Source organism: Phascolarctos cinereus, unplaced genomic scaffold (assembly GCF_003287225.1).
Source record: "Phascolarctos cinereus isolate Bilbo 61053 unplaced genomic scaffold, phaCin_HiC Scaffold_5;HRSCAF=322, whole genome shotgun sequence".
NCBI lineage: Eukaryota > Metazoa > Chordata > Mammalia > Diprotodontia > Phascolarctidae > Phascolarctos > Phascolarctos cinereus.
In genome coordinates this window covers 152,753,261-152,780,961 of record NW_027555958.1, presented here as the reverse complement: position 1 = coordinate 152,780,961, position 27,701 = coordinate 152,753,261, and the positions used below count along the sequence as shown (strand labels likewise).

Here is a 27,701-nt window from a genome sequence, read left to right as displayed (position 1 = left end):
GGAGAATCTGAAAGGATCTTACTGCCTACAGGAATCATTACAACACTGCACAGGATATCTTCCATGAAAGTAGCCAATGCCCTTTGGTGAACATACCTCTCTTTGCTATGTGTCTTGCTTAATATTGATAATCATAAGATTATTAAACAATATGATCTTTAAGAAAGGTAATCTCTAAGAGAGATTATATCTCTCAAGGAGGCTTACATGACCATATCATATTAATGGAAGAGCCCTTATTGGCAAAACAGTGGAGGCTGCATTTTTCTCTACCAAGTCAAAAGTAAAAAAAAAAAATGGGGGGTTGGTAATCAATAAACAGTAAACTTACTAGGATTTTATATTCTGACATTTTTCAATAAATTGTGCATTTCCTGTTGAAAATCATTTTCAGAAGCCTGCCTGGTCCTTTCTCAGATCAAAGAGACCTGAGAGTTAGAAAGATCATTGGGGCCCTTCTAGTTCACAAGAATCTTCATTGCAAAATACCCATAAGTGGTCATTCAGGCTTCATAAGTCCTTCAGGAAAGCAAGACCTGTTACTACCCCCAGACATCCCATTTGACTTGGGGATGGCTGTAATTTTCCTCAAGCTTAGATTTACCTCTTAGCAGCTTCCAACCATTGTTCCTATTTTTGCCCTCCAGCCACACGCAGAACAGGTTTAATCCCACTTTCATAGAACAACTTTTCCCATACTCAAAGGTGTCTATTGTGTCCTTTCTAAATTATCTCATCTTCAGGCTAAACACCTTTTCATTGTTCCTCAAATAGCAAGAATTTGAGGTTCTTTGCCATCTTCGTTGTCATCCTCAGGACTCCAGTTAATCATGTCCTTCCAAAAATATGGTGTCTAAAACTGAACACTCTATGCCTGCTGTGTTCTGGCCAATGCAAAGTACAGTGTCCAGTACTTTGTATGAAGTACAAAGTATCATGTCCTTAGTCTTAGACACAATGGTTCTCTTAATAGAGCCTATTACATTTGACTTCTTAGATACCATATCATACTGTTGATCCATATTGTGTTTTCGGTTCTATAAAACTCCAGATATTTTTCTGCCATATTTGGGAAGTTGATTTGTTTTTAAAAATTAACCTTTATATTTATCCCTGTTAAATTTCAGCTTATAAGATTTGGCCCAATGTTTGAACCTATGAAGATGTTTCTTAATCTTGACTCTCATATAGTGTGTGAGCTATACTTTGTTTCTTTGTGTCATCTGCAGATTTGAAAATCATGCTACCTATGCCATTATCTAAGTCACTGATAAAAATGTGAAACAGTAAAGAACCAAGGACAGATTCCTGGCCAGTTTACTAGAGACAGCCTTCTAAAAATGGTCAAGTTATAATTGTTTATAATGTCTTTTTTTTCTTGTAGAAATTCTTTTGTGTCTTTTTAAAATTGTGTTACAAAACAAAATATAGTATTCTGGCACTTGTTTCTAATATAAATGTTCAGAATAGTGGCAATGGGAAAAATCAATTATTTTTAATTTATTCTTTCATTAAATTCCTAAGTGGAAAATAATTTGGTAATTAATCTTAACATAAATAGATGTCTAATATGAGAATACTGACTAAATTCCAAACTTTGATTTGAATTGACCAGCAAAATAAGTCAAAGTGAATTATAAACCAAAATATCTCAGAGAAAACTCTAATTGAAACCTTGTTGTGGTATATGCTTATTTTTTTTCTTTCATTTTTATCTTTTAAACTGTCTCACCCGAGCTGGAAATGTAGGGGTTACTCACCAAACTGGTGCCATTCTTACTGGCTCAGAAATTTTGACCTGTTCCGTTTTCTGACCTGCGTCATTTTACTACTCTTTAGGTGACCTGGTGACCCTCTCGTTCTTTGTCACTCACCAAGACTCACCTTCTTAATACAGAACTTAGCCCATTGCAGCTCTGCCAATCTCAAGAACTCCACCAGCCTCAATCTGCCAAGCAGCAGGGATTTTAAACATACACCACCACACCTGACTTCATAATATAGGCTTAATGCATGGTATGTTTGCTTCAATGAAAATTACATAAAAATTCAAGTAAGATTACTACAAATTGTTTGAAATGTATTAAAATACATTTGAAGGTTTCAAAGTATGTCAGCTACTTCAATAATGCTACTACCTACCAGTCTGCAAAGATGAAAGGATTTATTGTTTTTATCAGGCCTTTTCCCAGGCTTTATCACTTTCAATTTCAATAGCATTTGGTGCTATTGACCATCCTCTCTTTTTGGAATACTCTTTCCTCTTTGGGTTTTCAATGACACTATTTTTTCTTCCTATCTATCTGACTTCACAGTCTCTTTTGCTGCAACATCATCCTATCCCACCCCCAATTGAATGTTACCTGACCTGAACATACCCCAGGGATTTGCCCTGGGCTCTCTTCACTCCTACGGTCTCATTCTTCTCTTTAGTCCTTATACTTTGTACACACTCTCTTAGTGATCTCATCAGCTACTATAGATTCAGTTATAACAATGTAGATGATTCACAGATCTATATATCTAACTCCTGAATTCCATTTCTCATTTCCAACTGCCTGGTGGACATTTCCATCTGGTTATAGGCATCTCACATTTATTATGTGCCAAGCAGAACTTGTTATCTTTCCCCAAAAATCTACTCCTCTTCTAAGGTATCTATTTCTTTCAAGGGTACCACCATTCTTCCATTCAGTCCATGTTTAGACCTAGAAGTCACCTTGACTGTTCCCTGTCCCTCATCTCCAGTATTCTATAAATTATCAAATCTTATTTATTCTACCTCATAGAAGCATAGATTTAGAGCTTGAAGTCACCCTAGAGACTCTCTTGTCCAAGTTCTTGGGTCACACAGCTAGTAAGCATTGCCTCTGTCCCTTCTTTTCACTGACATGGCTACCATCCCAGTTCAGACCTCTCATCTGGGCTATTACAGTAGCTTCTTAATTGGTCTCCCAATTTCAAGTCTTCCATATGTGCTTCACACACCTGCCCAAGTGATATTTTCAAAGCTCATGTCTCACCATGTTACTCCTGTTACAATTTTCATTGGCTCCCTATTGCCTTCTAGGAAAATAAATAGACTCCTCGGTGTGGCATTTAAAATGCTTTAAAATCTGCATCCAGCCTCCTTTTCACGACTTATTACAAATTATTTTTTCATGTACTCTGTAATCTGGCCAAGCTCACCTCCATACTGTGCCTCACATATGACATTTCATCTTGGGACTCTGCCTTTCCTCAGGCCATCCCCTGTTCCTGGAACGTCCTCCTTCCTCATATCCACCTCTTAGAATCCCTACCTTCTTTCAGAGCTTCACTCAAGCACTGCTTCCTCTAGGAGTCTTTTCCCTGATTCTCCCAGCCCTTCACCCACAATGCTTTGCATTTATTTTGTATATTTTTATACATATACATATATACATATATATACACACATATATATACATATATACATACATATATATGTATGCATATATACATATATGTATACATATATACATATATATCTATATATCTATAGATATATAGATATATAGATATATGTATATATATACACACATATATATACATATATACATACATATATATGTATACATATATACATATATACATATATATCTATATATCTATAGATATATAGATATATAGATATATGTTCGTGTTGGCTCCTCCTATGGATTGTAAGCTCCTTGAGAGCAGGAACTATTACATTTTTGTCTTTGTATCCCCAGTGCTTAGCACATAGTGGGTACTTAATAAACGTTTATTGATAAATTGACCTGGATTACACTGAACTTTCTTTGTGGCTTATTGTCTATTTAGGCAGACTCATTTTTTGTGTTAAGTTATGTTATCATATTCCTATTCAATTGAAACAGACCTAAGTAATAGAGCTTGGAGATGTTATATTTTGTTCATTTCTAATTTTTTTTACAATATTATTTATTAATTTCTGTCCAAATACACAATAACCCAACCTATGTTGTGTGCTTTACTTAGAATTTATTTGTTCTTTATAAAATAACAAATTCCTTCATTTGCAGGAGATAAATATAGAATAGTCCTATTAGCTGTGCCAAGCAATTTAAACTACTTCTTTTTGTGCCAACATATCTTTCTGAATTGTCAGAATTCAGGGAATGTCAGAAAAGTTAAGGGAAAGGGATAAAATTTAATAGGGATAAATTAATCAGTCTTCCAGTAGGCTTACCAATAATCAATAAGTCTGTCAATAATTAAACGCCTACTCCCGGTGATAGGCAATAGCTATTTTCTCTTGAAGAAGTCTTACACTTGCACTTAAAAAGAAGTCACCTTGGCAAAATACAAGATGGGAGAGGTGTGACTAAACAGTCAATCTTGTGATGTGGCAGCCAGGAAAGCTAAGGTATGCCTAGGCTACCTTAAGAGAGACAGTGTCTAGGCCTCAAATAGTGACAGTCCCACTGATTCTCTCCTCTGGTCAGACTCCAGCTGAAGTACTGTGTTTAGTTGTAGCTGGCACTTTTTTGAGCATTCAAAGGAAGGCTGTCTAAATATCTTTTTAAGGAACTGAGAGTGTTTATCCTAGAGAAGACTTATGGGCAACAGTTTGACAGCTAACTTCAAGTATGGGAAGGGCTATTATATGAAAGAGAGATTAGATTGATTCTGTTCATCTCCATTGGACAAAATAGGAACTATGGGTTGAAGTTGCAGAGATGGCAAGTTTGGGCTTCATGTAAGGAAAAGCTTGCTGACAATTAAAACTGTCTCCAAGTAGATTGGTCAGCCTTGGAGGGTAGTGAGTTCCTCCTTTATTAGAAAACTAAAGGGGCAACTAGGTGGCACAGTGGATAGAGCACTGGCCCTGAAGTCAGGAGTACCTGAGTTCAAATCCGGCCTGAGACCAAGCACTTGACACTTACTAGCTGTGTGACCCTGGGCAAGTCACTTAACCCCAATTGACTATTTTTTTAAAATTAAAAAAAACTAAATCATAAGTTGTTAGGATATTGTAGTGAGGGTTCTTGTTCTCAGATAGGTGGCCTCTGAGGTCTGTTTCAGCTATAAGATACTAGGAAGCTACTGTTACAGTCTCATCATCTTTTCCACTCTTTTTTTTTAAAATTTTTTTTTCCCATATGCTTTTGAGTTGAAAATTTTTTCTCCCTTTTTCTCCCCCCGCCTCCCCAAGACGGCGCACAATCTGACATAGGCTTTACATTTACATACCCATTAAACATATTTTCGCATTAGTGAAGTTGTATCATCTTTTCCACTCTTGTGGAAGCCTTTTGCCAGCCATCCCACAATGAGGGCTGGGTTCGCCTGTTTGTTCTAAGAGGGAAAGAGCACCAGGTACTTCTTTGTCAGTATCCTAGCCACCTTTGCTTCTCACTTCCCTTTTGCCTGGGTTCCAGATTGTCTCAGCAGCCTCTGTCGTGCCTTCTCATCTTTATCCTTTCTCTTAGTTTTTGGCTTTGAATGCCAAATAGCATTTTGTTATTGATTCTAGAGCCAATAGGGAGCCTTGGGTGACCTTTGCTCCAGTTAGTTGATTATGTGACTGTATATACCCAGCTGAGTCTGAAATGACTCCAATATAACTTTCCAGACATTTCCTGTCTGTTAAAATATAGTCAGTTTTATCTTTTTTGTGATTCCTGCTTACTGTGTCCAGATCCTTTGGACTCTGTCCTTGAAGAACATATTAATGATTCACAGACAGGAGGGCTCCAAGCAGTTCACAAGTCTTTGGTCTTTGGTATCTTAATTCTGAATCATACTTTCCAATGTAATTTTTACTATCTCTTCCTGAGGCCATATTCACTTTGAAGCCAGTGAGTCTCATTGGAATCATGGTATAGTAGAAAGTGGTGGAATTGCAGTCAGAGGACTTGGCTTAAATCATGAATTTGCCCTTTACTACCTGTGTGACTTTGAATAAGTCACATAAAATGCCTGAGCCTTAGTTTCCTGCTTTTGTAAAGTGATGGAGTTGGACCCACTGAGCTCTGAGCTTCTTCTAGTTCCAGATCTGTGGTTTTGTGGAGGTGTATGTTGGCACAGAAACTGCAGTCCTCTTCTTGGTCTTTTTATTCAGACTTTTCATGAATGGCATAAAGCTAGGTGACCAAGTGTGCCATGAAATATTTCTTATTGCATTGGGGCATGAAATGAAACAAACTCTGCCGGCTCCTTTATTTCTCCAAAGAGAATCTCTGAGCCTTCCTTAAATTTAGATGCAACGTCCTTGGCATTTGATTTATGGCCAGAACATCCACATTAATTTGATTTCATTCTTCTAATGGTATGTGAGCTCATTGGTCATTGAACAAAAATCTCACTTTAGAGTATCACCATTAATATTAATGTTTTTATTATAATGACCATCCTTAGAATAGATAAGGAAATGTCTTCAATTGAATTGAAATTTAATAAATATTTATTAAGTGCCTGCTTTTGCACTAGAGGGATACAAATAAGAACATGAAAGACTATTCCTGCCAAGCTTACAATCTAATGGGGGAAGGCAGTACACAAAAGGAAGCTAGAAAGGAGAAGGGGCTGCCAGGATAGTGGGTACCTTGTAGGGGTATAATGTTCTGTGGAGTTGAAGCCAACCAGGGCCACTGATGGAAAATAGAGTTAGTTACCTAGAAAGTTCTAGGCCTTCTCTAAAGGAAGGCTCTGGGAGGAGTTTATAGCTCTTCCCTCCAGCCCTCCAATCAGAGGGGAGAAGCAACTGAGAGAGTTAAGAAAGTGTTGAGTATTGAAAAACTGAGTCAGTTTGCATGGCGATGAGATTTCAGATGATCAGCTTATCCTGGGGGGCACATGTTCTGTGGAATTGAAACCGAGCAACCCCTGATGGGAAATATCTGCCTCTTTTCATAGGTTGGGGACTATGGCTACAATGTTGTATATGCTGTCAGGCAGGGTTACTCTGTCATTGAATTTTGCTTAACTATTTTTTATTATTACAAGACAGTGGTAGAGGTGGAGTGGGAAGGATAACTGAGAGTGACTGAAATATAAAAACAAAACGTGAATAAAGCTTTTCAAATTAATTGATTATAGATCTTTCGTCTCCCCGTCTCAGTCCCCCTTTCCCCCCCAACCCCCTCCACTCCCGCCAACTCTACCACTGTGACATTGGTAACATAAGGAGACTGCAGAGAACTGAGAGCTATTTTATAATTTTTCTTTTTTTGGGGGGACCACCAGGTAGTCAATAAACATTTGTTAAGAGTCTGCAATGTGCCAGGCTCTGTCCTAAGCACTAGCAGTAGAAAAAGGGGTGAAAGCCCCTGCCTTTAAGGAGCTCACAACTCTAATATTAAGCTAGCTATATACAATATAAATAGGTAAATAAATAAAATTAAGAGAAGGAAATAACTAGAATGAAGAGGGTTGGGAAAGGCTTCCTGTAGGAGGTAGGACACTAGGAATCTTCAGGTTTGTGTCTTGAGTTGGGCTTTAAAGAATTGTACCATTTTCTTTTGTCTCTAGGTTTAATTGTAAAGTAAGGAATTATCTTTGACATTAAGTATTTGGTTATATGAAATGCTGAACAACCATAAGCTTTTGTGGGTGGTAGTACCAGAGAGAGCTTCCTAGTTTTTCTCTAATGTAAAGGACAGATACCATCTCTGAAATGTGTTTGCGATGATTCACCATTTCCCCTCACTTGTCAGGGGTCCTTTTGCAGGTATTTGTAGGGAAGCAAGGTATTTGTTACCTCTGTTCCTAGAGCTACACTTTGGTATCTTTGAGTAGTATAATTGATTAGGGAGCAAAGGGAGGAGAAAAGGAAAGGCGTAAAAAGTCTGACTCACTCTTATTGGTCCTCTTCTCTTGGCATTGGTTAGATTTTGTAAAACCTTTTTTGTAAAAATCCCAAAGCTGAGGGACTCACTGTTCCACACAGATAAAAGTCTTTGAGACTCAGGAGGAGTTTTAACAACAAAAAAAACCCAAAGCTACTGTTCTACTTGTTTATAGACTGAATTTCTAACTTAACTCTTAACTTTACTAAATCCCCCTCCAGATTATAAAACAAGATATAAAAGATATAAAACAAGATATACAATTACTAGGTTTACATTTTTGTTCAGCATTTCACATAACCAAATACTTAATGTCAAAGATAATTCCTTACTTTACAATTAAATAACCCAGAGACAAAAGAAAATGGTACAATTCTTTAAAGCCAAGAAAGTGCCAAACTATTAATTAGGTAAGCTATCAAACATCCTTGGAATGAGGTAAGAGGTGTTTTAGCCTTTTTATAGATGCGTATGAGATGAATTGATTTTCCCAAGGTCATATAGCCAGTTAGTGGGAGAATAAGAACTAGAAAGCTAGCAGGTATTCTAAAGGCTTAGAATATTCCTCTGTACTGATCAATTGCAATATCACATCCTTAGTTATAAGAAGACATATAACATAGTGGAAACAGCACTGGATTTTGAGTCAGTTGCCCTGGTTTCAAATCCTGACTCTGCTGCTCATAACCTGTACAGCATGGGCCAATTCACTTAGCCCCTCTCACTTAGGTATTCCATTCATAAAATGAAGGGATTGGCCTAGGTGGTCTTCAAGGTCTCTTATAGCTTTAGGTCCTATGAAATAATTCTAAGGCACCTCCTGAATTTCTGAAGTATTTGTGTTGTGGTCCAGGATTTAAGTTTATGCTTCAAATTACTTGTTAAGATTTTTTTTTCTCTGAAGATTGAATTTTCACATATTTCATTCTCTAGTGTGGTTGATGTTTTAACAAAAGAATAAAAGTTGAGAAGTTTTGTGTTTTGACAGCCACTCAAAAACTACATCCTAGATAAACTTTGTCATTATCTTTTCTTAGAACATATTCATGAAACCCACTTATTTAGATATGTTGCCCATCTACATGACCACATTGATTCTCTTGCCATCCCTTTCTACCACTTTCATGTTAAGTATCTGCATAGAAGAAGAGAAAAAGAAAAAGTTCAGAGGTAGGGGGAGAAGAAAGGGGAAGAAAGCCATTTTAAAATTCTATTGACATCCTTCCCAATAAGCAGACTCAATTTGTTGGAGCATTATGACTTCTTAGATTAAAATTGAGTAGTTTTATTGTCTAATTATTTTGGCAATGATTTTTGGGATATCAAGAAGACTTTAAATAATGCAAAAGACCTGATGTACAAGATGGAAGAAGGAGCCAGTGGAAAGTAGTCCTTAATGTATAACATATTCCTTTTCCCCCCTTGTTTATGTATTTATTTATAGTATTCAACATTCGTTTTTGTAAGATTTTGAGTTCTAAATTTTCCCCACTTCCCAAGACAGCATGCAATCTGATACAGGCTATACATGTATGATTATATTAAACATATTTCCACATTAGTCGTGTTGTAAAAGAAGAATCAGAACAAAAGGGAAAAACCATGAGGAAGAAAACACATAAAACAACAACAACAAAAAAAGAGAAAATAGTATGTTTCGATCTGCATTCAGACTCCATAGTTCTTTCTCTGGAAGTGGATAGCATTTTCCATCATGAGTCTTTTGGAATTGTCTTAGATCATTGCATTGCTCGGAAGAGCTGTGTCTAACAAAATTGGACATCTCACAATGCGGCTGTTGCTGCAAACGGTGTTCTCCTGGTTCTACTCACTTCACTCAGCTTCAGTTCATGCAGGTCTTTCCAGGTTTTTCTGAAGTCCACATGCTCACCATTTCTTATGGAACAATAGTATCATTACATTCATATATCACAACTTGTTCAGCCATTCCCCAATTGATGGGCATCCCCTCAATTTCTAATTCTTTGCCACTACAAAAAGGGCTGCTGTGAATATTTTTATATATGTGAGTCTTTCCCCCTTTTTTATGATCTCTTTGGGATACAGACCTAATAGTGGTATTGCTGGATCAAAGAGTATGCACAGTTTTATAGCTCTTTGGGCGTAGTTCCAAATTGTTTTCCAGAGTGGTTGGATCAGTTCACAACTCTACCAACAATGCATTAGCGTAATATAGATTCTTGAGGAGCACAGAGTCTAAATAGAACAAATGAACAAAGTTAACAAATGTTAGCCTGGGGAACTGGGAGATAAGGAGGATGATAGGTCAGAAAAGGTAGACTAACAAATGGTATTCCAGGATGATCTTATTGAGGATCTTGAAGCAAAGGGAGAGAAGATGTATATAATGCATAAGGCAATGTAAAATCATTATGTAAAGCAAATAAGAGAAATCATATTTAGTTTTTTAGAAATTTGTTCCCCTCTCTACCATCATCACTTAGTGACCTCTCCTCTTTTGGAATTTACTTAATCCATATCTACCAACCAATCAAAATCCTTTCTCTCTTCCCCAACTCCTGCCCTCATATTAGAGAATGTAAACATATGTGTTGATACTCCCTCAAACACCATAACTTCATAGTTCCTCATTTTAATCATTTCATATGACTGACTCCACCACCTTCCCTTAGCCACACCCAAAAATTGGTCATAACCTTGATCTTGTCATCAGCCACAAATGCACCACTTCCATGTTCCTGAACTCTGAAATTCCTTTATCTGTTCACCATCTATTAACATTTTACTTCTCCCTCTGCCTTCCAGCCCCAAACCTTGTTTTTTGTTCACACTGTGACCTCCATTTCCTTGACCCCCTCAGTTTTTTCACAGACCATTACTACTGCTCTTCCCTTCCCTGTCATGATTCATTGGTGAACAAATTCAACTCAACACTTTCTCCTTCTCTTGAGTCCCTTGTTCCCTTATTGTATTACTGATGTTGCCTTGCCACGCCTCAGCCTTAAATCACTCCCACCATCCATTGGTTTTGCTCTTATACTATTGAAGAATCTAGAGAAAATCACAAAACTGTACTTGCTAGAGCTATTAAAATGTTATCATATAACTTCAGCTGGTCCCTCACTATGGCAAGGCAATCTTTTTATACCTCCATAATTAATTCACTATCCCACTCATCAAACCTTTTCCAAACTTTTTCATTCTTCCTCAAACCTCCCATGGCCTCCTCTCCTACCCTCTGAACTGAGAACCTTGCCTTATATTTTACTGAAAAAAATTGGGTCCATGAGCTCTAGGTTTGCCCTCCCCCTTCCTTCCTCATCCCACATCACCTAGTTACCTTCTGCCATTATCCCCTCCTACACTTCCAGCTTACATGGAACCCTGCTCCCTGCCAAGTCAAACTCCTCTACATGTACAAGCAATCCCATTCTATCCAATTGCCCCTAGCAGACTGCCTACTCTATCATCTCTACTTTCTCATTTATCTTCAAACTCTCCCTCCCTACTTACTGCCTCCTTACTTCCTACAAATATGCCCATGTCCCCTCATCCTCAAAAAACTCTCACTTGATCCATCCATCCCCACTACCTTATTGTCCCATACTTCTCCTTCATTTTGTGGTTAAACTCCTTGAGAAGACAATCTACATGATGTTCCTTAACTTCCTCTCCTCTCATTCTTTTCTCACTTTCTTTTCCTTCCACATTTTTTCTTCTCCACATGCTGGGTTTCAGTCTCATCATTCAATAGAAACTGCCTTCTCCAAAGTTACTATCTCTTAATTGACAAATCTATTGACATATTCTCAATCCTCATCCTCCTTGATCTGTCTGTGGCCTTTGACATTGTCAATCAGCCTCTTCTCCGTGACACTCTCTTCTCTCTAGGTATTCATGACACTGCTCTCTCCAGGTTCTCCTCCTACCGACCTGGACACTTCTCGGTCTCCTATGCTGGATCTTCATCCAGATCATGTCTGCTAACCCATGGATTTCCAATAGGGCTCTCTCTGAGCTAACCCCTCTTCTGTTCTCTCTCTATACTATTTTACATAGTGATCTTATCAGCTCCTTTGGATTCAGTTATCATCTCTGTGCAGATGATTCTTAAATCTCCAGCTGCCTACTGGGTGTCCCATAGACATCTTAATATGTCCAAAACTGAACTCATCTTTCCTCCCCAAACTCTCCCCATTCCTAATTTCTGTATTTCTGTTAATGGTACCACCATCTTCCCAGTCATCCAGGCTTACCCCCATATCCAGTCTATTGCTAAAGCCTGTTGATTTTACCTTCATAACATCTCTCATATGTACTCCCTTTTCTCCTCTGATATTGCCACTACCCTAAGGCAGGCCATCATCACTTCATGCCTAGACCCTAATTGTAGTAGCCTTTTGATTGATCTGCCTCCACTCCAGTCCATCCTCTACTCAGCTATCAAAGTGATCTTTCTAAAGTGCAGGCCTGACCTTTCATTTTCAAAAAACTCCAGTGTTTCCCTATCATATCATAATAAAAACTCCTCTATTTAACATTCAAAGCCCTTCATAGCCTGACCCCCTCCTACCTTTCCATTCTTCTTATGCCTTATACCCTGCCTCCATACTCTGATACTGGCACAATGGTTAGAATTCCAGGCCTAGAGTCAGGAAGACCTGAGTTCCAATCTGGCCTCAGACACCTACTAGCAGTGTGACCTTGGAGAAGTCACTTAACTTCTGTTTGCCTCGAGTTCCTCTTCTATAAAATGGGGGTAATCATAACACCTATCTCCCAAGATTATTGTGAGGATCAAATAAGATAGTATGTTAAATCATTTAGCATAATACCTGGCACATAGTAGGAGCTACATAAATGTTACCTGTTGTTGTTATTATTATTATTACACAAAATACTCTAAATCCTGACTCTGAGTATTTTTGACTGTGAACTGCTTGAAAGCAGGGATTGTTTTTTGTCTTTCTTTGGATCCCAGTGCTGAGCACAGTGCCTGGCACATATTAAGTATTTAATAAATGTTTATTGTCTGACTAATTTAAAAACCTTGAAAGCTATTAAGAAGTGAGTATGATTGCATAGTAGAAAAAAACCAACAAGACTAGGCTAGGAGTCAGATGACTTGGTTTCTAGCCCTGACTCTGCTACTTACTGGTTTCATTACTTTGGACAAGTCACAATCACTTCAGGCCTGTTTCTTCATCTGTAAATTAGGAAATTAGGGAACAATCTGTCAAGTAAATGATAATATTATCTAGCATTTATATAGTGCTTTAAGGTTTGCACAGCATTTTATAGACATTATCTAATTTGATATACTCTAATGTTAATATTCAGATATGGTTAAAGGAAGGTTATAACTTATTCAAGATTTTAGTGTGCATCAGTGACAGAGACAGGAATCATGCTATGCTTTTGAATCCCGGTCTTAGTTTTCTGAAATAAATTTATGTTGATTCTCCAAAGTTCTGGTAGAAAATGTGAGCATTTTAATATTAGTTACTCTTAAGGAAGTTTTGATAGCAAATTGACTCTAGATTAGAACAGTCAGAGGAGTTTGAAATATTGAATGTTGCACTGACAATAAGATATAAGACTTGGGACTTTATTATTACCAAAAACAAAGGAAGAATTTATATGGGAAAAGATTTTAGATAACATAAAATAGGTCAAAGTGGCATAAACCAAAGATCTTTTTAAAAAAAGCATTGATTTTTTTTTTTAAATCCAGTATGTTGTTTTGATAAGCAAAATCTACTTATGAGTAAGAAAATATTTTAAGGCTTTTTCTATGTTATTGTCCCAATAGTTTAATTTAAATTCAGAGACTTTGGTCACCAATGGAGTATTTTTATACTTCCAGATGCTCCCCAAGTTGTCTCCTGTCTCTTATCTCCTTCCTATACTCTCATAGTCTCTCGTTTGCTGCCTCATTTTAGTCTCTCTAGACGGTGAAGGAGAAGGAACATAAAGCAATGGAGAATAAAATATGCATCGTGTCCAACTTGCTGCCATCCAAACGTCTGCCCATTCTTCCTCCTTCTTTCCTCACCTTGGACTTTGAAGTGATAGGAGTGAAATTTTGCTGCTGTTATCTTCATCTGATCTAGTTGTTGCAAACTGATTATATTTAAAGTTCAGAGGTGATCTTCAAATTAATCTCTGATTCCACGTGTGCTTTAATTTATCATTTTTCTTCCTTGTATTTTATTTTAAAATTATGTCTGTATACTGATATTTCCTCAAAATGACAGAGCAGCTTTGAATTCTATTTGCATATTTGACTTTCCCCAATTCAGAAATTCAGAAATTACAATATTATAGGTGTTATTATGCTTATATTCAGTCTCTTTCTACAAACAATCTATAATATGTCTCACTATCTCACCATGTCTCATCTTTGTTAGTTCTGCTTAAAAATAGATTATCCCAAAATATCTTATCTGATCACAGAGTAATCCAATTCAACTCAACAATATGTGTTCAGTGCCTAAATGTGCCAGGCTCTATGCTGAGATATATAAAGACAAAAACATAACAATCTCTACTCTCTTGTAGTTTACATTCTAATAGAGGTGGGGGCCATAAGGAGACAAGATGTGCACAGATAGATAAAAGGGGAGTAATTCCAGGAAAGGGGAAGAGCAACCAGTGGGAACACATATCTTAACAGCATGATGAGCATATTTAGTAAAATAATGTATTATTAACTCAGCATCTGAACAGTTATATAAAAGAAATAACTTGATTTTACATGGTAGTTTTGGGTTACCTCTGAGGTTTAAAGATACTGTTTTCTTTTCATTGTTGTTCCCTCATTTTAGTCATGTCTGACTCTTTGTGACCCCATTTGGAGTTTTCTCACAAAGATACTGGAATGGTTTGCCATTTCCTTCTCCAGGTCATTTTACAGATGAGGAAGCTGAGGCAATCAGGGTTAAGTGACTTGTCTGACATCCCAAGCTAAGAAGTGTTTGAGGCCAGATTCGAACTCAGGAAGATGAATCTTCCAGATTCTAGACCTGGCTCTCTGTGCACTATGGCGCCACCTAGCTGCCCCACTATTTTCTTTTAATCAGTAGTGAAAGGAGCACTTGCCATGAGGCAGTTTCCCAAAGATAAATGAGATCTCCCTCGAAGACATCGATCTTTTATGTATTTTTACATTAGGTAAATGCTGTTAGTGATGTTTTCTGTAATTCCTTCATTCCACCCCCACCCCCATCCCAACCACCCCAAAAGACAAACAAACCTGAAGAGCAGTGAAGCACTGTGGACTTTCTTAGTTTTGACATTTGGGTTTCAGATGAAAAGAGTCTACAAACCCATGTGAGTTTCCAAGGCATTTATGTAGATCTTTGTAATTACTTTAAAAATCCTCTTTGCCCATATTTCATCTGTAAGTATTATTAAGGTTATTCACTGTGAAGGATTTAGAGGTCCTTACGTTATTCTCGACAAAACGAATGTCCTATAATTCCAACACTGTCTGATATGGCCAAGTGCTCCTTTGGTTCTGTTTAGAGATCTTAAAAAAAAAAGAAATCTTAGGCAAGGACTCCACCAGGTTTTGTTATGTTTTTTTTAAAGCAGTATTTAGTAAATAATTGGAAAAGGTTGATACAAATGTGTTATAAAACCTTTATGCCTGCACAGTACTTTTGGTTCAATTAAGAAAGTCTAACAAGTAAGATTAAAATTTCTTGATAGTCAAATAAAATTTTAGGAGGAAGATATATTGCAACGATAATTAACATAATATTTGAATTGCAAAAAACCCTCTTCAATTTAATGAATACAGTCTTTTTTACTTAAGTGTCCTAGAATAACCAAGGGCTTTCCAACTAAATGAATTCTGTTTATTTAGAAAAGACTTAGCAGAGCCTAAAAATGTCCTTTACTAAAATCTATTGAAAAAGTTTATTGAGTTTCTAGGAACTAGAAGCATTGTTGTTCTACCTTTAACTTTGCTTGAGAGCTTGAAATGCTTAAACCCAGAACAGAACTAAAATTAGATTGTTGCAACTCTGACTGACAGTGCCCTATTAAAAAGTGCTGGATAGTTATTGCCAAATCTTAGCACATTTTATATCAATAACGATTTTCTTTCTAAGAGTAAAACCTAAAGGTAGCATATTTGTGTAAACAGTCAGTAGCCTTCCATGTAGCTGTTAAAATTTCTTTTTTTTATGAATTTGGTGGTGTATGAAATTCATTTCAAAAATCTTAAATTTTAAAAAAATTTTTGTCATCTCCTAGCAATCCCCACTATCCACAAGCAACCTCCATAGGATCAGTTTTAGCCACTGACCTCATAGCTACCCAGTAGGCAATGGAAATTAGGACAGCTACTGGCATGTGGTGTGTCAAGTTCTTGCCAACATAAGACCTTAAAGGAATATAGAAAAGAAAATGCTTAGTTCAGTTCTTGAAATCCCCATATCCTAAATGACATAACCTTACTTTTATGTCACTCCCCCAATAAAAATGTTAATGCATAGACAAATTGAAGCCTCCAGTCCTTAATTAACCAGACAGCTCATGCAAATACTTTCTTCACTATAATGATGTTATGATGAATGTTTTTCTAAAGAGAATAAATTTGTTTCTTAATGGCCATATTTTATTTCCATAAGTAAATGTGGCATCTCCAATCTGCCTTCATGTTTCCATTTTTTTTCTCTAAACAGAGGGGCTAAATAGGTACAAAAGATTACATTATGTTATAGGTTTTTTTTAATTGGGACACATAATGCAATTTGCTTTCTCTGTATTCATGGAAAACTTTTTTTATTGTTATGATTCCTGGAAATACTCTCCTGATTCCCTGAGTCCCAGGCCTTTTTCATCCTTTCTTGCTCTCATATACAATTGTCTTTTTTAAAGAGGAAAGCTTCTTTCTCTGAAAAAACTATACCAACTTTGATAGCCCCTGTTTGATTTGTCTGTTGTTCCTTTTGAAAGTAATCTCATTTTTTGTCTTCTGAAGCAATGTAAAGATATGTGTTTATGACACAGAAATGAGTAGGCTTTCCCCCTGAGTCATATATAGAGTTCTTCTTTTAAAAGAGGGAATTTCCTTACTTTGAAAAGCTGATTCATTAATGGCAAACATCATATAAATCTGATATGAAGACTGTATTACTAATTCTTGCAGCTGATGTTTTTTCCTAAAAGATAATCCTTATTATGCTTTTAATGAAGAAATTTACTTAAATGAAAACAAGAATATATGCCTTTTTCATAGTAAATAAAATACATAAAATACTATATGTAAACTGTTTTCCAAAATGTGATCGCTGCTTTGGGTTATTGATTTAGAGTTATTTTTATCACGTATCTGTTGGCCTAACTTCACCTATTGAATTTCAGTATAGATTTAAATCTAATTTAATTGACTGTCTTTGGTTTTTAGGGGTTTTTTTTCTTTTTAGGCAATTGGGGTTAAATGACTTGCCCAGGGTCACACAGCTAGTAAGTGTCAAGTGTTTGGTCTGAGGCTGGATTTGAACTCAGGTACTCCTGACTTCAGGGCCGGTGCTCTATCCACTGCACCACCTAGCTGCCCCAATTGACTGTCTTTGGGTAAGCTTTCTTTTCTGGTTGGTTTTTTTTTTCCCTAAATTCTTATTAAAATTGAAATGAATTTTGTGTACTACAAGAATGGAAATAAATTTCACTTCCATTTCTTTTGTTCCTCTACCTATCAGTAGATTGCTTTATTTGCCAGGCTAAAAGAAATTGTTATTATTTTAAAAATTTTTCATTGTTACTAATGCCAAGTAGGAAAGATAATGCCAATTTTTTCTTTCAGACCTGTATAAAAATGGACTCCAGCGGGCTAACTTTGTGCCATTCATTGCTGTCTTGAAGGTAAGTCACTGATTGAATACTTCACTATTTGTGTCATATTAATAATAAGGAGCTTTTGCAGTATTTAATTGATTTCAAGTGCATAAATAGTTTGACTAAATTATTACTGGAACATAGCAAAAGACACAAGCAGAAATAAACTTTTTATGTGGCATTTATGTAGATGTGTTAAAGGAAGAACTGTAGGATAAGGTATGAATGTATTTTTGGGAAGACGTGAAACTTCGATGCAGTTGACAGTCTATATTAGCATGTTTCGACATCTGCCAAAGTTGCTACTTTAGAATGATTCTGTTATGAGAAAGATTCGAATATATTTAAATGAAGTTGCCACTGAATTATTTTGAAATTATGCCAAAGTACCTTGTTGATAAAGTTATAGTAATCATTTAAGTATTTACTGCATATAATTCAAATGTCCTATACAACATTGTGCTTTGGATTAATTTGAAGTGGTCTTCATATAGTCATTTCACATTCCTATATATAAAACATGCATACACATATGTATAATATATATTTTTATGTCAAGTAGGAGTGCATATATGCACACACACACACACACACACACATGCATGCGCACACACACTGTGTGTATGTGTGGGTGTGAGAGTCTGGTGCTTGAGAGAATGTTGTTTCTCATCTTCCTGAGAAAGGTAAGAGAGAGGGACTGGGCCATCACCAGTCATCTTGACCTATGTCTTGCCACTAGACTCAGATGACTCTGGAGGAGAGAGTGAGGCTGATGACTGCACAGCAGTGCCTCACTTAAAACCAATTCATGTGCATGTTAAGATGTCATCCTTCTGATGTCATTGGTCCTCTTCTAGAACAAAGGATGAATAACAAACAAAATCCAATGAATGTTTATTGGTCATTTACTATATATATATATATATATATATATATATATATATATATATATGTATATACACCAGACTCTGTGCTAGACAATATATGGGATATAAATATGAATAAAGATACAGTCCCTGCCCTCAAAGTATTTGAAATCCATAGAGTAGATAAAAAATGGATACAGACATCTGTGATTCAAAGCAATATGTGATGAATATTATAAGAAAGAAATGGCCTGTAGCAAAATAGAATACTTGTGATTTTTAATCACATATTTTGAATCTGGCAGTTTAAGCTTTTCCATGAAATGTTTTTAATGCAATTGATGCTATTTTATGTAACGTCAACAAGGCTAGGAAAGAATAAGCTTTTTAAAAAGTTGGACGCTTTAGAAAATTCTCTTATTAAGAAAAAGCAATAAAAATCATTAATTTTCAGCTTTAAGGACATTCATTTGATTTTCCCAAATTACATTTCATTGGAATTACTGATGAAATGGAGCAAATAGGAGTTTTCAGGCTATAGTGAGGAAAACAAATGTCTGTTTTCATGAACAATTTTAGGCCACAAGAATATTTTAATTTTTCTGGGGTACATATAGTTGTAGGAAAGAAATAATTTTCAAGGCAGTTTATGTCATTGATATGTTTTTCTTTCCTTTAGTCTCCTTAGCTCTTTACATTCTTACTTATCTCTTTTTTGAAAAAAGGAATAGAGTTTTTGTGTGAACCATGACTCCAAAATAATATTGTACGTATTTATACAAAAATATAAACATGCAAAGTAGGAAAAACATGCTAAAAATAGCACATGAAAATACACAAAATGTAAAAAGAGGGTAAAAAGGGTTCTCCGAATGAAGAGAGTTCAGAGTTTATCTGGCTAATTTGCAGCTGTGCATTCTGATTATGGAAAAGCAGAAGGTAATTTCTCTAAACTTCACTTTTGCTAATAACTTCATTTTTTATATTCTGATATTGGGCAAGTTGGTGTGAAGTCAGCTCCATTTCACTTCTCCATCTATTTGTTGTTGCTGCTGCCATTAAGTCCATAGTGAAATGATGCAAATGTAGACAAGCAAAGAAAAGAAGAAACAAAAAACATTGATAAGCTATAAACATACCAAACACCCCCTAAATAATTGGGAGTTGGCTGAAAGCCCCAGGAGACTAATTAATCAATCCACAAGTCAAAAATGAATTTGTTCCTGCCCACAGGTAGCTTACATTTTATAAATATAAATTTTAGAAATGATAAACTCTTCCACACTTCTAGGTCTTCTGTCAAACATTTAATATCTGACAAGGCCATAGCAAGGCACAAAACTAGCCTGAGAGGCCAGTAATGATGGTTTTCATGGAACTGTTCTGATGAACAGGAAGAACATGAGCAATTAGAAAGGTGGGAGGATAATTAGGAGAGTTATTGTTGTTGTTTGTCCTTCCTTCTTGAAGAGGACCATGACATCAGGAAGGTGATGCCATGACATGCGAGTGATTGGGGTTATAAAGTCCTGGGTGTGAAGAAATGCCGAACACTATAACCCAGTCTTCCTCACATACATCTTAGGGTTCAGAGGTAGGAGATACTATAGAGATTTTCTAATTCAGTTTTACAGATAAGGGAACTGAGGCATATAAAAGTGAATTGGTTTGCCTAAGGTCACAGTAGGTCGTGAAGCTGGGATTCAAACCCATATCCTCTGACTCCAAATATAGTGTTCTTTCCCATACAGCAAGCTACTCTGTATGCCCTTGCTCTTTCTCTTGGCACAGGACACTGTTTGGATGACATATACTGAAAGTAAGTGTTACTGCAGGATATGGAAAGAATCCTTATCTGAGAATGAGAGGTTATAAGGAAGCAAAATAGAAAATCTCTTGAAAAAGAGGAAAACTATGAATTCCATTATCTCCTTGCTGTATACCTCTGTAATGGAAGTGTTTGGTTAGTTTTTTTAACCACTGTAGTAATTTGTGTTTATAGTTTGGAGTCTTAGGTAGTTAATGGAAGTCTTTATAAACTCTTAGCTAGTAAATGTTATCATCCCCATATATAGAGGAAAACAGAAGTGGGAAAATGTTGACTAATTGGACTGAAGACAGAGAGTCCATTTGTTTTCTGTCTTGGAGCCTGGATTCATCTTTAAGATGTGTAGTCTTCAATGTGTTTCTTCTGCTCCTTAAGAGCTATGTACTCCAGTTCATTACTTGCCTCCATCTCCTAGTCCCAAACATTGAGGTTTGTGGGAAGCAATTCTGTAAATGCAATTACAGAATAATACAACTAACACTTACTAACCATCTACTGTGCAGAGAAGTGTGTAATGTTGTAGGAAAGGTATACTATCACTTCCCTCCTTGAGTTTATGGTACAGTTTAAGCACGGTTTGCCATATTATATAATATTATGTGATGAGTGTATTAGAGAGTTATGAAACAGAGTGCTGTGTGAGGACCAAAATGGAAGCTCATTCTCAGCTAAGGCAGTGAAAGAAGCTTTTATGGATGAGATGGCTTTTGAGTTGGGCTTTGCATGTTGGATAGGACCTTAATAAAAGAAGAGAGGATATTCGATCTTTGGTAACAATTTTAGCAAAGGCACAGAGAGTGGAATATACAGTGTGTTTTCAGGGGGACATCCAGTTTGGTTAGAGTATAAGTAATAGAATTGGAGAGAATTAATATGAGATAAAGATGGAAAGAGAAGTTGGCACCAGATTGTGGGTGTCGGTCAAAGAAGTTTGAATTTCATTCATTGGACATAAGGAGCCCCAGAAGATATTTTATTTGAGGAGTGGCATGATGAGGTCTTCATATAGGAAAGATTATTCTCACCACGGTAAGAAGGATGGATTGGAGGAAGGAGAAGAATAGGTATGGGTCTAGAATTCAGTTTACTCATCTGTAAAAATAAGGGGATTAAACTAGGTGGCTTCTAGTACCACTTTCAGCTCCATATCTATGACCTTATGAACTCAAAAGAGAGATAAGAATGGAGACCTAGACTTAGGAGTCATCTATATAGAAAAGGCAGTTAAGCCTTGGTGAGAGGTGTAGACATAAAAGAGAAGAGAGTCAAAGACGGGCCCTTTGGGAGAACTTACATTAGGGACTGTCAGAACCATCATTAGGATAAACAGCTGAGCCTTATCCAAAATTTAAAGAGTGTAAAGATTTAACCCATGCTCTCCTTCAGTAACTTAGAAACTGCTGAGTTTAGCCCCTAGTTAACAAGAATAATACACTAAAATGAATGCTACTCAGTGGGACCCACGGTGAGCCACATACTAACGCTTCCCCTTGTTTAGTTGCATTTGTCTTAATTACTTCTTGTATTGTTTTGACATCATGAATTGCAAAGCTGATTTTATGAATGACTGTGCTCTTTGGCCTAACTGCCAAAATTTCTCACTATAGTTATAGTATTTATGGAAGGTTACAGACCACTGGACATAGAGTATGTCATTTGATCTTCATAGCAACCCATTGAGTTAGGTACTATTATTACCCTCATTTTATCGATGATAAAACTGAGGTTGAGAGAGATTCAGTGACTTGCCTAGGGTCACACAGCTAGTGAGTGTCAGAAGTGGGACTTGAATCCAGGTCTTCCTGACCCTTCATCCAGTCCTGTGCCACCTAACTGATCACTTCTGGGGAAGATGATGAACAGGAAGAGCATGAGCAATTAGAAAGGTGGGAGGATAACTAGGAGAGTTATTGTTGTTGTTTGTCCTTCCTTCTTGAAGAAGACCATGACATCAGGAAGGTGATGCCATGACATGCGAGTGAATTGGATCTAAATGAGGGAGGGCTGAGCAAAGTCATTGGCCTCACTTTCTCCTCCAGAGCCGTCTTGGTCCAGTGGCCAGATACAGATCAAGAAGAGTGGAGATAGCCCTCAACTAGGAGAGTGTCGTGTTGGCCAAAGTCAGGGGATGGGGCGGGGGGGGGGGGTAGTAGTCAAGCATGGCAAAAGCTACAAAAAGAAAAGAAACAATGAAGACTGAAAATTGGCCCTCAGGTTTGGCAATTAGGAAGTCAACAATGACCTTTGATAGAGAAGTTTCTTTAGATGGATGGGAGGGCGGGGCAGAAGCAAAGTAGTAAAGGATCAGAGAGAAGAGTATGTAGTGAAAAGTGCAGGTATAGGGCATAGACAAACTATTTATAATGAATACATCTTTTAATACCTTGCTGTAGCCTTTTGACTAATATTTATTCAGCATTTTTGTCTCAATGTTTATCAGAGCTATATGTCTATAGTTTTCTTCCTCTTTCATCTATAGTTTTCTTTCTCTCGTATTTCTCCCTGATTGCGTGTCACTAAGCTGTTGGTCTCATAAAAGGAGTTTGGTAAAATGGTATCTCTTTTTGCAAACAATTTTTATAATATTGAAACTAATTGTTCTTTAAATGTTTGATAGAATTCACTTGCAAACTTATCTGGGCCTGGCTTTTTCCCTCTCCTTCACAAGTCATGTGTGGCTTGTTGGCTTTCTTTTTCAGAGATGAAGTTGTTTAAATTTTTTATTTCTTGTTCTGTTAATTAGGGTATTCTATATTTTAATGAATATTCATCTGTTTCATTTAAATTTTTGTTTTTGTTGGCACATAATTGAGTAAGAAAGTTTCTAACAATATTCTTTATTTCCTCTTCATCTATTACAAATTCTCTTTTTTTCATTTTTTATTTTGGCAATTTGGCGTTCCCCTCTCTTTTAGATCAAATTAGCTAATGATTTTTCTTTCTACTTTATTTTACTTTTCTTTTTTTTTCAAAAATGAGGTCCTTATTTTACTTATTACCTCAATAGATTTTCATTTTCGATTTTGTTCACCTTTAATTTTTCAGGACTTCTATTTTCCATTTGTGGTTTTTAATTTTTTTTAAAGTTGCATGCTCAACTCACTGATCTCTTTTTTCTCTCTTTTATTGATCCAAGTGTTTGGAGACATACATATCCCCATAAGGACTGCTTTGGCTACATCCAAAAAGTTCTGGTATATTGTTTCATTATGACAATTTTCTTTGATAATGTTATTTATAATTTTTACGATTTGTTCTTTGACTCACACTTTCTTTAGTATTACATTATTTGGTCAATCAATAAGCATTTATTAAGTGCTTATTGTGTTCCCAATACTGTGCTAAGTGCTGGAGATACAAAGATAAAGTGAAAAATAGTCCCTTCCCTCAAGAAGTTTACATTCTAATAGGGGGAGGCAGCGTATATATGTGTGTGTGTGTGTGTGTGTGTGTGTGTGTGTGTGTGTGTGTGTGTGTGTGTGTGTGTGTGTGTGTGTGTGTATACACATTCTGCTACTTCTGCTGCACGAGATACTGATGAAGCAAATACAAAGTTACCTTAGAGAAGAAGGCATTAGCATCTGAAGGTACAGGGAAAGACCTGCAGAAGGTGATATTTTGCTTAGACTTGAAAAAAGCCAAGGATTCTAAAAGGCATTGGAGAGAGCCAATGCAAAAGCATTGAAATAGGGGATAGAGTGCCATGTGTGAGTAGCACATGGAAGGAAGTAAGGTTGTGCAAGAAGTCACCATTTAAGTCTGTCTTTTTTTTTTTTGGCTAGGCAGTGGGGTTAAGTGACTTGCCCAGGGTTACACAGCTAGTAAGTGCTATGTGTCTGAGGCCGGACTCCAGGGCCGGTGCTCTATCCATTGTGCCACCTAGCTTCTCCTTGCGTCTTTTTTTTCAAATTCTTCTTATTGATTATTAATTAAATATTATATTTAATGCATACAATCTGCATTTGTTTATAAGTTTCTTATGTACTAGCACATGATCTGTTTTTTAAAGGTGCCCTGTAAAACTAAGAAATATGTTGACTCCCATTCAGTAACTGAGAGAGATTTATCCTCTCTTAACATTTAAACAATTCTATTCGGGCCTTTAACTTCCTTCTTGTTTATCTTTTTTGTTAGACTAGTCTAGGTCTGAAAGGAACACTTTGGAGTCCCTAACAATTGTTACTTTACTGCCTATTTTGTCTCTGTAGTTTGGTTAATTTCCCCCTTAAATATTTAGATGTTTTACCATTTGATGCATATGTATTTAGTAATAACGATAAAAATAATTGATATAATTTCATTATCTATGGTGCCCTTCAGCATAATGTAGTTTCCCTTTTCATCTCTTTTAACCATATTCATTTTTAGACTTTAATTATCCTAGATCACAATTACCACCCATGCTTTTTTTTATTCACCTGAAATATAACCCATCATTTAACTGTACAAATTTGTTTTAAATGTTTTTCCTATAAACACCCTATTGTACTCTGCTTTCTAATCCATTCTTGTCACTGTCTCCGCTTTTTAAAAAAATCCTCCACATTCAAACTCCCTTACCTTGCCACCATTGCCCTCTGTGGGTCATCTTCCCCATTATAATGTTATCTCTATGAGTACAGAAACTGTCTCAATTTTGTATTTCAATCTCCCTTGCCTAGTATAGTACCCTGCACATAGAAAGTGCTTTTTCATTCATTCATTCACTGTGGGTCAGTTCATCCCATTCATATTCAGAGAGTTATCATTATTGGGTATGGTTTTCCTTCTGTCATGCCCTGCTGTACTGTGTCTTCCCTTTGTTTCTTGTATGCTCTTTACAAAGGAGAAAAAAAAAAAGATGGGCAAAGAAAGGGAATGACATCAACACTAGTAATCCCTCATTGGAGTGGTCTGGGTGATGCTTCATCCAGCCCAGACCCAGACCCCTAGGTGTCACCCTTTGTTTCTGTTCCTTTACTCACCTGCCTTTATGATCAGCCTTCTATACTTGGCTTGTTTTGCTTGTGACTCTTCCATTTTCAACTCTATCCTCTCTCCTGAACCTCCCCCTTCCCTGGTTTTTGTTTGTTTGGACTGGACCTGTAATGTCAGTGGCTTGGGAAACTCCTTCTGCCGATGCAGAACGAGTCCTGCTGTGCAACTTATAAAGAGTTGCTGAGGGTACTAAAAGGCACAGATATCAGAGAAGGAATATCACTCATAGGAGCACAGGATGTCAGAGTTGGAAGGGACCTTTGACACTGTTTAATGCGGTACATTGGAACGCTGCTGCATTGGGAGGGAGAGGACATAGGTTTGAATCTTGTTCTGCTACTTCCTATTTGTGTTACCCAGGCCAAATCACTTAATTTCTTAGGGCCTTATTTCCTCATTTGTAAAAATTAAAAAGATTTGACTAGGTCAAGGGTTCTTAAGCTGCCACCTGTGACCTTTTTTTTTTTTAATATTTTGGTAACTGTTTACTTTATAATTTTATGTTTTTAAAACATATTCTAGGAGCAGCTAGGTAGTGCAGTGGATAGACATTTGACCCTTACTAGCTGTGTGGCCCTGGGCAAGTCACTTAACCCCAATTGCCTAGCCAAAAAAAAAGAAATATTCTGAGAAGAGTTTCATCACACAAAAAAGATTAAGAGCCTTGGGCTAGTTGTTCTCGAAGGTCCCTTCCTGCCTAAATGCATTATCCTTTGAACAAGAATCTCTCTACCACACATCTGACTAGGGGCCCTTTAGCATTCTATTTGAAGACCTCTAGTCGGAGGAGGGGGAGCACTGCCTCTTGAGACAGCCCATTTGGATAGCCAACCAAACCTTTTTGAAAAGGCTACATAGTCTATATTTGATCCTGGAGAAAATAAGAAGCATTAGCGTTTATCAAGTAGAGAAGTGACATGGTTAGACCCTTGGAACATCACTTTGGCAGCTGTATGGAGGGCAGACTGGAAGGCAAGGAGAACAATTAGGAGACTATTGCAGTAGCCCAGATGAGGTGATAAGTGCTGGTCGTGTGAATAGAGAGAAGGAACAGATGTAAAAGGCTGTTTGACAAATGATTGGATACGCGGGGCAGAGAGAGGAAGAGAGCTGAGGATGACCAGGGTGACTGAAAAAGTGGTGGCATCCTTGATAGAAATAGGGCCTTTTGGAAGAGAGAGGTTTCTTTTTTTTTCTGGGGTGGAGGGGAGGAGAGAGGTAATGAGTTCAGTTTTAGACATATCAAAATGTCTACGGGACATCTGGTTAAAAATGTTCAGCAGGCAGTCGGGGTTGCTGGACTAGAATTCTGAAGAAATAGTAGGCTGGAAATACAGATCTGGAAGATCATATGCATTGAGATGATAATTCAAATTATGTGAGCTGATGAAGATAGGAAGTAGGAAAATGGAGAAATGAAGAGGGGAGAAAGAGAGAGGAGAGGAGGAGAGACAAGAGACAGAGGGGAAAGGAGGAGAGAGAAGAGAAGAGTAGAGGAGAAGAGAGAGGGAGAGCGAAAGAGGAGAGGGAGACAGAAAGAGACAGGAGAGAGAAACAGAGAGTGGGAGCCCAAGATGGAACCTAGGGGTGTGCCTACAGTTAAAGGGTATGATATGGTCCATCATCAATCAAAAGAAACTTAAGAAGGAAAGGATGGAGAGTTTGGGTTTGGAGGAGGAGTGAGACAATGATAATAATAGCTTATATGAACATAGTGCTGATACAGGAAGTAGTGCAATCTTCATTAGTCCCATTTTATAGATGAAGGAACAGAGGCACAGAAATGAGTACAGTTTTAAACTTGTTGAATATGAAATAAAAACAGAACTTCAGAATATCTAAGTGAAACTGCCCAGTAAACTCGTTGAAGATGTGTGTCTGTAGCTTAGGAGAGATGTTGCATCTGGAGATAAAGATCTGGGAAACATACATACAAAAGGTGATGGGTGAAGCCCTAGGAATGGATAAGTTCACCAGTACAGAGTGTGTTGAAGAAAGAGAAATGGGCCAAGAAAGAACCTTGAAGAATGATAACAATCATAAAAGCTTACAATTAGGTAGTGATTTACTTCAGGATTTCTTCAGGTTCAACTTGAACCTGAAAAGGAGGATGGAAGGAAGTAGTTTGAGTGCCACATGGTAAGTATCTTCATGGAGTACTGCTGAGCTGTGATAGCTTCTGCCTTACCTCAGAGCCCATCTTGTGTGGAAGGCCTTGTACTAGTCCTCCAGCTGCTAGTGCTCTACCTTCTAAGGTTATGGTCCATCTACTCTGTATGTATCTCGTGTGGACCTATTTATGTGTGCATTATCTCCTCAATTAGGATGTAATAAGCTTCTTGAGGGCAGAGACTGGTTTTGTTCTTTCTTTGTCTTCCTGGCCAA

General features: G+C 37.0%; 1 protein-coding gene across 3 annotated transcripts in view; it reads left to right on the top strand.

Annotated features, from left to right (window-relative positions):
• AFG1L (AFG1 like ATPase) overlaps positions 1–27,701 on the top strand; it is a 185,786-nt gene that overhangs the window by 85,734 nt on the left and 72,351 nt on the right. For all 3 annotated transcript variants that reach the window (XM_078155206.1, XM_021008152.2, XM_021008150.2), the window contains exon 7: positions 17,614–17,672. In XM_078155206.1, coding sequence (XP_078011332.1) covers positions 17,614–17,672 — 59 coding nt within the window. The remainder of the gene's footprint in view (positions 1–17,613; positions 17,673–27,701) is intronic.